The sequence below is a fragment of the Phyllobates terribilis genome, unplaced genomic scaffold (genome assembly GCF_046119375.1).
Source record: "Phyllobates terribilis strain yellow unplaced genomic scaffold, ASM4611937v1 Scaffold_1__5_contigs__length_1240528914, whole genome shotgun sequence".
NCBI lineage: Eukaryota > Metazoa > Chordata > Amphibia > Anura > Dendrobatidae > Phyllobates > Phyllobates terribilis.
The window spans coordinates 160,084,750-160,098,670 of NW_027362761.1; the positions used below are offsets into that span (position 1 = coordinate 160,084,750).

At 45.0% G+C, this 13,921-nt stretch overlaps 1 protein-coding gene across 1 annotated transcript in view; it reads right to left on the reverse strand.

Moving 5' to 3' along the window:
- The window catches only part of JAK2 (Janus kinase 2), a 286,716-nt gene that overhangs the window by 22,179 nt on the left and 250,616 nt on the right, over positions 1–13,921 (reverse strand). The window contains exons 10-13 of the mRNA XM_073669078.1: positions 12,332–12,518; positions 10,465–10,592; positions 7,042–7,176; positions 5,716–5,803 (exon numbers count right to left, since the gene is read on the reverse strand). Of these exons, the coding sequence (XP_073525179.1) occupies positions 5,716–5,803; positions 7,042–7,176; positions 10,465–10,592; positions 12,332–12,518 (538 nt within the window). The remainder of the gene's footprint in view (positions 1–5,715; positions 5,804–7,041; positions 7,177–10,464; positions 10,593–12,331; positions 12,519–13,921) is intronic.

Below are 13,921 nucleotides of genomic sequence, written 5' to 3' on the forward strand. Positions count from 1 at the left end.
GAGGGGCAGTACCCCGAAACACAGTTTGCAAATTGAGATTTTAGTTCTGGCTTTTATCCAAAGTCATGTGACAAGGCTCGTTAGAGAGTCGATATTGACTTTTAGGATTGCTACTTCCTATAGGTGGCACTAGAGTTCTAGTCCTCTTCCTCTCTGAAGAGACAATTTGCATATTTCCCAGAGGAGCATTGCAGCTTAAAAGTCTCCTCACTTTGACATGCTTAACATGTCACTCTCCGCAAGGAGAAATGTTACCCCTTGGATCCTTATGTGTTACTCATTTACCACCATTTCCAATAGGATTTTCATATTTAAACATACTGAATTTTCCTTACCTTCTGCTCTATTTAGTATCATTTGTATCTTTATATAGTTTGTGTATCTATATTTTAGGGAGGCACACAGTTTGGGCTATTTATACATTGGCTCACATACTGTATTTTTCGGACTATAAGACGCACCTAGGTTTTAGAGGAGGAAAATAGAAAAAAAAATGAAAGCAAAAAATGTGGTCATGATGCACTGTTAAGTGTCAGCAGCAGACTCCCACCCCCTTAATAGGGGTAATGTCCCCCAATTGTTAATATCCCCCATCCTGGTATATATGGCTCCCTCCTTCCTGTTATATGTGGCCCTCATCCCCATCCTGATATGCATGGCACCCCTCATCCCCATCCTGGTATGCATGGCACCCCTCATCCCTCTTCCTGGTATGCATAGCACCCCTCATCCCTCTTCCTGGTATGTATGGCCCCCCTCATCCCTCATCCTGGTATGTATGGCCTCCTTCATCCCTCTTCCTGGTATGCATGGCACCCCTCATCCCTCTTCCTGGTATGTATGGCATCCTTCATCCCTTATCCTGGTATGTATAGCATCCTTCATCCCTCATCCTGGTATGTATGGCACCCTTCATCCCTCTTCTTGGTATGCTTGGCACCCCCTGATCACCATCACGCTGCACACAAAAAATAAACAATTATACTCACCTCCTCTCTGTGTGCGTGGGGAGCAGTGACTATTCACTCTCCTTAATAGCGTGCACACTGGAACCGCAGTGCGGCTCCTGCTGCAGCCGGCGTTCACGTGTGCCAGCTATTAAAGAGCATGAATACTCACTACAACACACTCCCATGGAAGTTGGTTGTAGTTAATATTCATGGTCTCTAATAGAGGGCACACTGACCGCAGAGAGCAGCAGAAGCCGCACTGCGGGTACAGTGTGCGTGATATTAAGAAGAGTGAATGTGCGTGGGGAATAGTGACCACAGTCCCAGCGTGGGGAGCAGTGACTATTCCGGCACAGCATCTCACAGTGTGAGGGCGCATGGCAGTTACGCCATGCGCAGCTCACAAAGTGACATCCCTGTCAGCAGCAGAGCAGCACGCAGTGCTGGAGGAGAGATGAGGTGAGCATAATTGTTTATTTTTTTGTGTGCAGCGTGATAGGGATCAGGGGGTGCCAAGCATACCAGGATGGAGGGGTGCCAAGCATACCAGGATGAGGGATGAAGGGTGCCATACATACCACGATGAGGGATGAAGGGTGCCATACATACCAGGGTGAGGCTGCACCTAGGATGAGGAATGAAGGGTACCATACATACCAGGGTGAGGGGTGCCAAGCATACCAGGGTGAGGGATGAAGGGGGCCATACATACCAGGATGAGGAATAAAGGGTACCATGCATCGCAGGAAGAGGGGCGCCATGCATCGCAGGAAGAGGGGCGCCATGCATCGCAGGAAGAGGGGCGCCATGCATCGCAGGAAGAGGGGCGCCATGCATCGCAGGAAGAGGGGCGCCATGCATCGCAGGAAGAGGGGCGCCATGCATCGCAGGAAGAGGGGCGCCATGCATCGCAGGAAGAGGGGCGCCATGCATCGCAGGAAGAGGGGCGCCATGCATCGCAGGAAGAGGGGCGCCATGCATCGCAGGAAGAGGGGCGCCATGCATCGCAGGAAGAGGGGCGCCATGCATCGCAGGAAGAGGGGCGCCATGCATCGCAGGAAGAGGGGCGCCATGCATCGCAGGAAGAGGGGCGCCATGCATCGCAGGAAGAGGGGCGCCATGCATCGCAGGAAGAGAGGCGCCATGCATCGCAGGAAGAGGGGCGCCATGCATCGCAGGAAGAGGGGCGCCATGCATCGCAGGAAGAGGGGCGCCATGCATCGCAGGAAGAGGGGCGCCATGCATCGCAGGAAGAGGGGTGCCATGCATAGCAGGAAGAGGGGTGCCATGCATAGCAGGAAGAGGGGTGCCATGCATAGCAGGAAGAGGGGTGCCATGCATAGCAGGAAGTCTGGTGTCTTGCATAGCAGGAAGTCTGGTGTCTTGCATACCAGGATGAGGGGTGCCATGCATACCAGGATGAGGGGTGCCATGCATACCAGGATGAGGGGTGCCATGCATACCAGGATGAGGGGTGCCATGCATACCAGGATGAGGGGTGCCATGCATACCAGGATGGGGGTGTACCATGCATACCAGGATGGGGGTGTGCCATGCATACCAGGATGGGGGTGTGCCATGCATACCAGGATGGGGGTGTGCCATGCATACCAGGATGGGGGGGTGCCATGCATACCAGGATGGGGGGTGCCATGCATACCAGGATGGCGGGGTGCCATGCATATCAGGATGGCGGGGTGTACCATGCATACCAGGATGGGGGTGTACCATGCATACCAGGATGGGGGTGTACCATGCATACCAGGATGGGGGTGTACCATGCATACCAGGATGGGGGGGTGCCATGCATACCAGGATGGGGGGGTGCCATGCATACCAGGATGGGGGGGTGCCATGCATACCAGGATGGGGGGGTGCCATGCATACCAGGATGGGGGGGGGGTGCCATGCATACCAGGATGGGGGGGTGTCATGCATACCAGGATGGGGGGGTTCCATGCATACCAGGATGAGGGGTGCCATGCTTACCAGGATGGGGAGGGAGGGGGGCATGCATACCAGAATGGGGAGGAGGGGGGCATGCATACCAGGATGGGGGGGTGCCATGCAAACCAGGATGAGGGGTGCCATGCAAACCAGGATGAGGGGTGCCATGCAAACCAAGATGAGGGGTGCCATGCAAACCAGGATGAGGGGTGCCATGCAAACCAGGATGAGGAAGGGGGGCATGCATACCAGGATGGGGGTGTACCATGCATACCAGGATGGGGGGGTGCCATGCATACCAGGATGGGGGGGTGCCATACATACCAGGATGGGGGGGTGCCATGCATACCAGGATGGGGGGGTGCCATGCATACCAGGATGGGGGGGGGTGCCATGCATACCAGGATAGGGGGGTTCCATGCATACCAGGATGGGGGGGGGTTCCATGCATACCAGGATGGGGGGGTTCCATGCATACCAGGATGGGGGGGTTCCATGCATACCAGGATGGGGGGGTGTCATGCATACCAGGATGGGGGGGGTGTCATGCATACCAGGATGGGGGGGGTTCCATGCATACCAGGATGGGAGGGTTCCATGCATACCAGGATGGGGGGGTTCCATGCATACCAGGATGGGGGGGGTTCCATGCATACCAGGATGGGGGGGGTTCCATGCATACCAGGATGGGGGGGGGTTCCATGCATACCAGGATGGGGGGGGTTCCATGCATACCATGATGGCTGGGTGCCATGCATACCAGGATGGGGATGGGGGCCACGTATCACAGTAAGGGTGGCCATATATACCAGGATGGAGGATATTAGTACAGAATTGGGGGACATTACCCCTATAACAGTGTCAGCAGCAGACGCCCTCCCCTATTAACAGTGTATCATGACCCCCTTTTTTCCTCCTCTAAAACCTAGGTGCGTCTTATAGTCCGAAAAATATGGTATGTTTTACTCTGAAACAGAGGCATTTCAGAGAAACACATTGTTGAAAATGGCGGACAGTCACAGAGGTATGTTCCTGCCGGCTTCTCCCTGCCCCACTTACCTAGATTGACAGGTCTCTCCCTACGTATTTCTATATGGCAAGACCTGTCTGCTGAGCGGGCAGGAAAAAGCTGGCACACATACCTATGTGACTTGTCACAGAGGTTAAAGTCCTTTCTTTGACTATGCTTTTCTATGAAACACTCTAGGGATTCAGAGTGAAACATACATGTCCCTAATGAGGGAGCTTTATTCATGTAGCCAGTAGTTTGGGCAGCATGAATTATATGACAGATTCTCTTTAAACCTTTAGGGTAGAATGAATGTACCGTATTTTTCAGACTATAAGACGCACTGGACCATAAGACGCACCCCAAATTTTAGGGGGGAAAATAGGAAAAAAAATATTTTTTATAAGATGGGGGTCCGTCTTATAGTTTGAATAGGTATCTTACCTGGGGGGGCGGTGGAGCTGGGGGTCACAGGAGGCAGGGTCCTTCAGGAAGCTGGCGGAAGTGGAGGCCTGCTGGTACCTGGTAGCTTGGTGCCCTGGTACCTGGGGTGCTGGGGGCCGGTGGCCTGGTACCTGGGGGCCTGGTACCTGGGGTGCTGGTGGTCTGGTGCCCTGGTCCTGGTGACCTCGTACCTGGGGTGCTGGTGCTGGTGTATTGCTGTGGTGGTGGAGCGGGATCTCAGGGTGGCGGCGGAAGAAGAGGTGAGGCGGGCCAGTATCTGGCTGGGGGCCGGGCCTGGCCGGGTACCGGGGCCGGGGTATTGCTGTGAGCGGAGTGGCAGAGCAGAGTGAGCGGCTTCCGGTGGCCGCGGCCATCTTTCTGAAGCGGTGCTCTACAGGAAAATGGCCGCCGACTCAGCAGAGCGCATGCGCCGCCTCTGGCGGCCATTTTCCTGTAGAGCACAGCTCCAGGAACATGGCCGCGGCCACCGGAAGCAGCTCACTCTGCTCTGCCACTCCGCTCACAGCAATACACCGGCCCCCAGCCAGATACTGGCCCGCCTCACCTCTTCTTCCGCCGCCACCCTGAGATCCCGCTCCACCACCACAGCAATACACCAGCACCAGGCCCCCAGCACCCCAGGTACGAGGTCACCAGGACCAGGGCACCAGACCACCAGCACCCCAGGTACCAGGCCACCGGCCCCAAGCACCCCAGGCCCCCAGCACCCCAGGTACCAGGGCACCAAGCCACCAGGTACCAGCAGGCCTCCACTTCCGCCAGCTTCCTGAAGGACCCTGCCTCCTGTGACCCCCAGCTCCACCGCCCCCCCAGGTAAGATACCTATTCAAACTATAAGACGGACCCCCATCTTATAAAAAATATATTCTTAAAAAAATTATATTCTTCCGCCGCCGTCCTGCGATCCCGCTCCACCACCACCGGTAAGTTGCGTTCGGACCATAAAACGCACCCCCCCATTTTCCTCCCAAATTTGGGGGGAAAAAAAGTGCGTCTTATGGTCCGAAAAATACGGTATATACTTTTTAGTATTTGAGTTAAAGGATATATTAGCATGCTGTCTATGCCAAGTATTTGAAAAATACATCTCCATATAGTAGAGAACTGCATAAACAGCCAATTCCCAATACTTTTACTGGAATTGTCCCTTTCTGACAACACAGGAAGGTGTCAATAAAAACTGTCATTTTTAACAGCAGTTTGTATCATATTTCAAAAACATATTACTGGAATGTTCTCACTTCTCTACCGTTACTTAATGTCATAGTACACACATGTAGCCACATTGGTATCCCTACATATCTGCGCTAGGACAGCAAAGCGAATAACAAACATTCTACTTACTCTCATCTCCACATACACAGACTCCGTAATTCAGAATCAAATGTCTGAACGACAGCTGGCTCATCATGCTTGCTGCTTCAAAGAAAGACTGAAAGTCAATGGAAGAGAAAAGAATAAAATATCAACGATAAAGAAATTAGTACAGCTTTCATAGTCAGGATAACAAGACCATTATTGAGTATTGAAATCAATGAATACCATTTATTCATTATTTACTCATGAAAAAATCAAAGTTCAACCCGTATGAATTCTATAGATTTCCATAACAGAACATAATAAAAAAACCATCTTGTCCCTGGAAGGTCTAAAATTAGGTAAATACAACCTCAGATAAATAACACAAAATAAATTACACTGTTATTATTTATTTACCAAAAACTAGGCCAAAATGTAGAAGCAATGTGAGAAGAATTAAGTACACCCTTTGAATTAATAGCTTGTAGAAGCAATGACTTGGAAGTCTTATGGTTTGTTCAAATGCAACTTTTCAAACTTAAGCCATGCAACCATGTTCCTTCTAGAAAGATCCTCTTTCTTGTCAAACCTTCCAAACAAGCCATACTTGTTCAGTCTTTTTCTAACTGTACCATAATGTACATTTAAAATGAAGCCTTTAGAGTCTGAGCTCTAGGTCTTGAGTATTTTGCTGGGACGACTTTCTACTCTCTTGAACGTTTTCCACTTGTGAATAATCTTTCTCACTCTAGAATGATGGACACCAAATTGTTTGGAAATTGCCTTATAACCCTTTCCAGATAGAGAAGCATTGGTTGCTGCTAATCTAAACTCACTGCTAGTGCTGTTCCCCCTTGGCATTGTGTTAACAAAGGCCTGAATGCTCCAAACCAACAAACAGCAAAGACTTCTGTTTTTTTATAGATGTGGTCACAGTATCTGAAACAATTAATCAGGGACATTTGATTAGTAGCACTTGGCTACTACTTTCCCTCCTAATAACTATGGAAGCAGTATGGGTGTACTTAAGGGTTTATTCACACACTGCTCCTACAGTTTGACCTAGTTTTAGTCATACAATAACATGGTGTAATTTATCAGGTGTTTATCTGAAGTTTCATTTACCCAATTTAAAGCTCTTCCAAGGACCAAACGTTTTATTTTTATTATGTCTTAAATTGAAAAACCATCAGATTCAAAGAGGGTGTACTTATTTTTTCTTAAAACCATTTATGTTCTGTTGATAGAATAGGAAGGTTAAACAGATGAGAGGGAAAATCCTTCAGGTGATTCAATAAAGTATGACCAAATAAACTGCACAAAGTAGTACTGAAAATATAAACTATATTAAATTGAATGTGTTAGTTGTACCTCAGAATAGTTCCGATGTGACTTATCCAAGACTTTGAGAAGAACTTCTGTTTCATGCATCTGATTGTAATCTCCAATTTCCTCCCGTTTTCCTCGAAAAATCTTAGTAAAAGTACCCTGCCCAAGATTTTCTACCTATTATGGGGAAAATGTAATTGTTAAAATTTCTACAAAAGCAATTTCTCAACCCTACTGGGCACTATTCTCTACAAATAAACATCTCTAAATGTGTGATGTGTTAATATGCAGCCCCTAAAGCTGACCATAGACTTAAGAGGTTTTCTCATCTCGTACATTGATGACCTATTCATGAATGTATAGTAGGTGCTGGTCCCAATAGTTTTCTGATTATCTAAAGAATGGGACCCCTAACACATGCTGCTGTCAGTGGAGAAGTGATTAGAATTCCCATACAAATTAATAGGAATTCTGAAGATCTCCACACTGACAGCAGCGGGCATCAGAGACACATTTTAGAGAGATGCATGCCCCAATGGTGGGACGCGCATCTGCTATACATTTACCTAATACCCCGTAGATATGCTACAAAAATATGACATGAAAATACTTGTTTAGAGTACTCCAGAGGCATATACAAATATTCCCTACTATGTGAGTGAAATTTCCCATTGAATGCCAGGCCTCCCATGCATTTTTTTGTGCCCAATAGTAAACTATAACATTGTGGCATTTACCTCCAACAACTAAGAAAAATACAATAAATAGAAGATTATTGCTAATAAAACTGTTTAGATCACTGACAAGAACAATCATATCTGTGCTTAGCGTAAGTGGAAATGACAGACCGTGGCGGAGGGGATGGTCTTGTTAATATGTATATGAATGCTGTAAATACATTTCAATCATCCTTGCTTTTTGAATATAGTCAAAGGGTGACAAAGACTGAACGTAACCAAATAAAATGTCATGTATGAAAGAAATACAAATTACTGAGAACTATAATAGTGGGAATGTCCCTCTTTTGGGTGTAACAGTACAGTGAACGGCGATTGCAGACAGGAGCCAGGGATGAGGGCGCGCCCATACCCACACTGTGTATACACCGACACGGACAATGTATGAGTGCTGCCAAGTTCTTTCAATGTCCATGTCCCTCAGATTAAGTTAAAGCAGTGCTCGATCTGGGTATCAGAATACAAATTGAAGCTGTGTTACAGGGCACTGAGCTCACGGTCACGCCAAGAGCCAATAGGGTAGTTTAATGTGTGTTTTGGGGGTGACAGACTCTCTTTAAAATAGTAGTACTATATAAACAGAATTTCTGTTAGAAACTTGTTTAACTTTTATTTATATAATAATTAACAAAATCCATCCTGTAATATGCAGTTAAACACTTGACCCTCATAACAACATTCTTCATATTCTGATGTCCCCTTCTCTTCAGATTTCAACAACTTTCTTCATCATCGACCACAATCTTTATATACGGCATCCTATTTATGGTCATTAGAAGTGTGAACTGGATTTCGTCAAGGTAAACTCTTAAGGAGGTTGTTCGCTACCTATAATTCCCTTTATAAATATCTATCTTTATTTTCAAACCACTTTTGTAATTTGCTTTATTATATCCTGCTCATCCTTATATGTCTTTTTTTGTTTTATATTAGTTCCTGTAAAATTTTGTTTGAGGGGAGTTTCAAACAGGACATCACAGGAGGATGGGCCTGCATTCACTTCCCAGCAGCTTCTATCACTCTTGTTGAAAGGAGATGTCATTAGGGGGAGGTGATAAAAGCAATGTCAGTGACAGAAGTGTCGCCTCACAGCTTCTGTCACTAGTTTGAAACAAACTGTCAACAGGGGGCAGCACTTATGTCACTCACTCTGCTTCTATCAATGCCCCATCGATGACAATTTGTTTGATGGTAGTAATCGAAGCAGTGTGGCAGCACTGTTGTCACTCCCCCTGCTTAGATCACCGCTCCCTGATGATGTCTCCTTTCAGGGAAAGAGGCTGAGGTGTCAGAAGAAGGGACTGTGGTGGCAGCAGCCACTGAAGCTGAAGTCATTTCATAATAGCTACTAAATCAGGACATCATCAGAGCACAGCGGTGACAAAAGCTCTGACACATGACTGCAGCTCCACCCCATGATGACATCCTGTTTCGACCATGTCGGGGGTGATAAAAGCTGCAGAGGAGTGACTGCAGAATCATCATTTTATGACCTCCCATTTGAGATCCCCCTGCAACGAAACATCACAGGAAGTTTAAAAAAACAAAAACAAAAAAAAACAGATAGAGGGATGAGCAGGATAGGGAATATTGTAGGGAATTTTATAATAGAACAAATTACAAAAGTGGTGGGGGCTTAAATATAGAGATGTATAAAGGGAATTTTAGGTATCTGGCCACCTCTTTAATCTGGAGATACAGATTATATTTATTTATTAAGAATCTGATATCTGGTGGTCACATCCACAAGACTACCAGCAGATGATAATAAAATTGGATTGCCTGTCAAACATTTGCTGGTAAATATTTTATGTGTAGAGCCAGCTTTAGGTGGCTTAGCTCATCCCTGCTTCATTGTTATATTGTCATTGTATAATCTTATTGAGATCTATAGTATTTCCTATTCTCTATCAACCAGTCACTTATGACTGCTGCTTCAATACTATGGACAGTGGAAAATCTCCAGAATAGCCCTACCTATCCAGTGATTGAAGATTCGGGCAAGAAAAACACTGTCTGTCCACATATTCATTTTTTGCCTACTTTTCTTTGGTTCCACATTCAATCCTGATCTTTGGATTTTACGATATAGAGTTTCAAATGGAAATTCGTTTGAAACAGGTTGTCCAGAATTATAAAAACATGGCAGCTTTCTCAAGAAACAGTGCCACATCTGTTCATGTATTATATGCGGTAGTGCAGCTCAGCTCTACTAAAGTAAATGGGGCTGAGTTGCAGTAACACACACACAAACTGTGGACAAGTGTGGTGCAGTTTTTAGAATAAACACCTTTAAATGGGTATTCCCATCTTCAATATCCTATCCCAATACGTAGTAGGTGTAATAATAATAATATTAGCAAATACCTTCAATTAGAAATGTAGTATAGTTCTTCTGATTCACTATGTCACTTACCCCATGTGCAGGGCATTGCAGTAGCTTAGGTTACGACCACTAACAACTAAATAACTGTCACTATATAAATGCTCGTTACCATGTATGCCCAAGCTACAGCAATGCCCTGCACATGGTAAGTGACATAGCGAATCAGAAGAACTATTCTACAATTCTAATTTGAGTTATTTACTAATATTATTATTACAGTTACTACATAGTGGCATCGGATCTTGGAGATGAGAATACCCCTTTACGTCTTATTTAAATGCATGTAACAATGAACAGGATAGCATTCACTGTATATAACGGTGTCTCTACTGAGTAACATACATAAGTCAAGTCTTCGCTCCTAATCTTGTGAAAGACCATTTGATTGACATTATTGTGTCGATGTAAGGAGGGTGATGTAGGCATGTCTGAGTCCTTGTTGCTCCTGAAGATAATCAAGTTTGATTTTTCTATAAAAGGGAAAAATTATACAAGATAAATATGTTGTGCAAAAATACATATAAGAAAATTATATATTCACTTTCATAAAGAAGTCGTGTTTATGTGACAACTCTATTGCCTAACTGCAGGATAGTTGATAAGCATCTGATCGATGGAGGTCAGTGCTCATCAGAACAGGTGTTCAGTGTCCCCTATTTGAATGGAGCAACAAATGGGCATGTGTGCTGCCGCGCCATTCATTGTCTGTGACACTGATGGATAGAGTAGAGAACTCGGCCATCTTTTTAAGTCTTAAACATAATGAGTGGAGCATCAGCGTGCATGCCTAACCATCTGTCCTCGTGATTATGGTTGTGGTTTATCAATCAATATTTTTCACATAATGAATTTATATGAAGTATTAAAGGGAATCTGTCAGCAGGTTTTTGCTATGTAATCTGAAGACAGCAGGAGATAAAGGCTGAAACATAAAATTCGGGGATGTGTCACTTGTCAAGTTGCGTGCTGTTGTTTACTAACTGTGAAGGATTTATCACTAAGAAATTAACATTGCCAGACTAGTCCGACAACTAAGCACCTCACTGTCTATGGACTTTGTACATGGACAGTCTGGTGTGGGCGGGGTTAGCTTTCTCAGCTCTGCTTGATGTTACATCTAAGAACTCTGATTGTGTGAGAACGGCTGCACCCAGTAAACTAAGTGATACATCGCTGGAATCAGCTTATCGTTGCCTACATCATGCTGCTCTCAGATGAGGTAGCAAAAACCTGCTGACAGATTCCCTTTAAAGCCTTGACTAGGTCTTCCTAGTCAAGGAGGTGCTGTTCGCATATTATCTATGCCCTTTTTGACTTGATTGATGTTCCCTGAGCTCAGGATGGGGATAAGGCGTTCACAGCTTGACTTTACTCAGCAATATCTACACATCCTTGACTAGGTACAGCTAATTAGCGTATAGAGCCAGCAAGCATCAGGTCCATGCTTTTAAAAGCCACCTTAAAGACTTACGCCCTGATTCATTAAGAATTGTGGTCATACCAATCTTGATGAGGGGGCGTGTTGTTGGAGACATTCCTGATTCATTAAGTAATTGCCGCTTAGTGAATCAGGAGCATCTGACAAGTGGCATGCGCCTCCCAACAAATCTTAGTCCAGTTGGGGGACTGGAGTAAGATTTCTGGTGTAAGGGACATGAATTAGACAAGCTGTAGCATTACATCCCCGCTGCGCTCCCTGTCCCGCACCAGCTTCTCCCATTTTGACAGGAAAAACTGGCGTGAAAACGCAAAAAGCAGTTTAAAAGCATTGATGGAATGAGACAGGTTCTTTTTAAATCTCATTTTCTACAAAATGACAACAATTCACCCGAATATTGTAGACTGCAGAAAGAAAAATTATTAGTAACTGATGGCAGCGTTGTGGCATATTTAGCATTACATTCTTTTATTGCATTCCATATCTTAAGGAATGTAATGTTCTATTTATTTGCAGCATTTAACTTTGAAACAAAACTAATTAATATTGTCAAATACAAAATGAATTATTGGCTTATGAATACAAAACACTACTTTTCCCCTATCTTGTATTAACTAGACCCCTTGTGCTTATAAATAAAAAAAAATAACTATTTATTTATAGCCTTACAAGAATGACAGTGATCTATCTTATCTATCTTTGACTTCTGTTCCAATGTGTTCTGTGCCTAGTGTAGTGTTTGGCGTAAAAGAACAAAACATTATTTCAGACCTTTTGTTTTAGGAGGGCAACATCTCGAAAACTGGAATATTATGCCATCAGACCGGACGGTTTCTTTTTGATAGCAATTTAACAAATCTTTTAGGGTGCCAAAATTTTTCTTAGCCCCTCTGAGGTTGTATTCTCCATTCGCGGTCTTTGTTATCAAGCAGTGTTTATACTCCGGCACACCAGCAAGCTGTACAGAAGGAAGACAGAAATATGTAAAAAATAGAAACGTCAGCATTTTTTTTTAGGAAAGTACAGAGATTTAGGTATAAAATGGTAAAAGGGAAAGTGACCAGGATATGAGTAAAGTGTGAATTCTCAATGGAGTGAGCAGACTTTGCAAGATTGCATTTGGAGAACATAAAAGGAAAAACGGTTTCCTTTTATTAATTACAAAAAGAGCAATTTAATTTATATCTATCTACCTATATATACAGTACAGACCAAAAGTTTGGACACACCTTCTCATTTCAAGATTTTTCTGTATTTTCATGACTATGAAAATTGTACATTCACACTGAAGGCATCAAAACTATGAATTAACACATGTGGAATTATACACTTAACAAAAAAGTGTGAAACAACTGAAAATATGTCTTATATTCTAGGTTCTTCAAAGTAGCCACCTTTTGCTTTGATGACTGCTGTGCACACTCTTGGCATTCTCTTGATGAGCTTCAAGAGGTAGTCACCGGAAATAGTTTTCACTTCACAGGTGTGCCCTGTCAGGTTTAATAAGTAGGATTTCTTGCCTTATCAATGGGGTTGGGACCATCAGTTGTGTTGTGCAGAAGTCTGGTGGATACACAGCTGATAGTCCTACTGAATAGACTGTTAGAATTTGTATTATGGAAAGAAAAAAGCAGCTAAGAAAAATGAGTGGCCATCATTACTTTAATAAATGAAGGTCAGTCAGTCCAAAAAATTGGGAAAACTTTGAAAGTGTCCCCAAGTGCAGTTGCAAAAACCATCAAGCGCTACAAAGAAACTGGCTCACATGAGGACCACCCAAGGAAAGGAAGACCAAGAGTCACCTCTGCTTCTGAGGATAAGTTTATCCGAGTCACCAGCCTCAGAAATCGCAGGTTAACCGGTTCCCGACCGCCCACTGTAGATAAACGTCGGCGCTTGCCGGGCTCTGTGCAGCGCCGACGTTTAAAAACGGTGGGTGGTCTCGCAGCGCTCAGGACCCCCAGGGTCCTGCAAGCGCTGCGATTCCGGTGCAGAGCGTTAGCTCTGACAGGGAACATCATCGGGACCTGATTAGATCAGGTCCCAGTGATGTTAACCCTTAGCTGTCTTCTATATGCTGTGATCTATAGTGATCGCGGCATATAGGAGACAGCAGGAGGAGAGGGGGTCGTCAACTTACCTCTCCGAAGACCTCCGAGTCCTTCCAGGACCTGGGGTTGCTATGGCAGCTGGAGGTCACATGACCGCCTCCAGCTCTGCCATATATGGTGTCCTGTCTGGCTCAGCTGCAGCTGTAGCCAGACAGGAGACTCTGACTGAAACAGTCAGGGAAGATCTCATGTAATGTAATATATGTCTATTACATTACATGAGATCAGAGATCAGAAAAATAAAAATTAA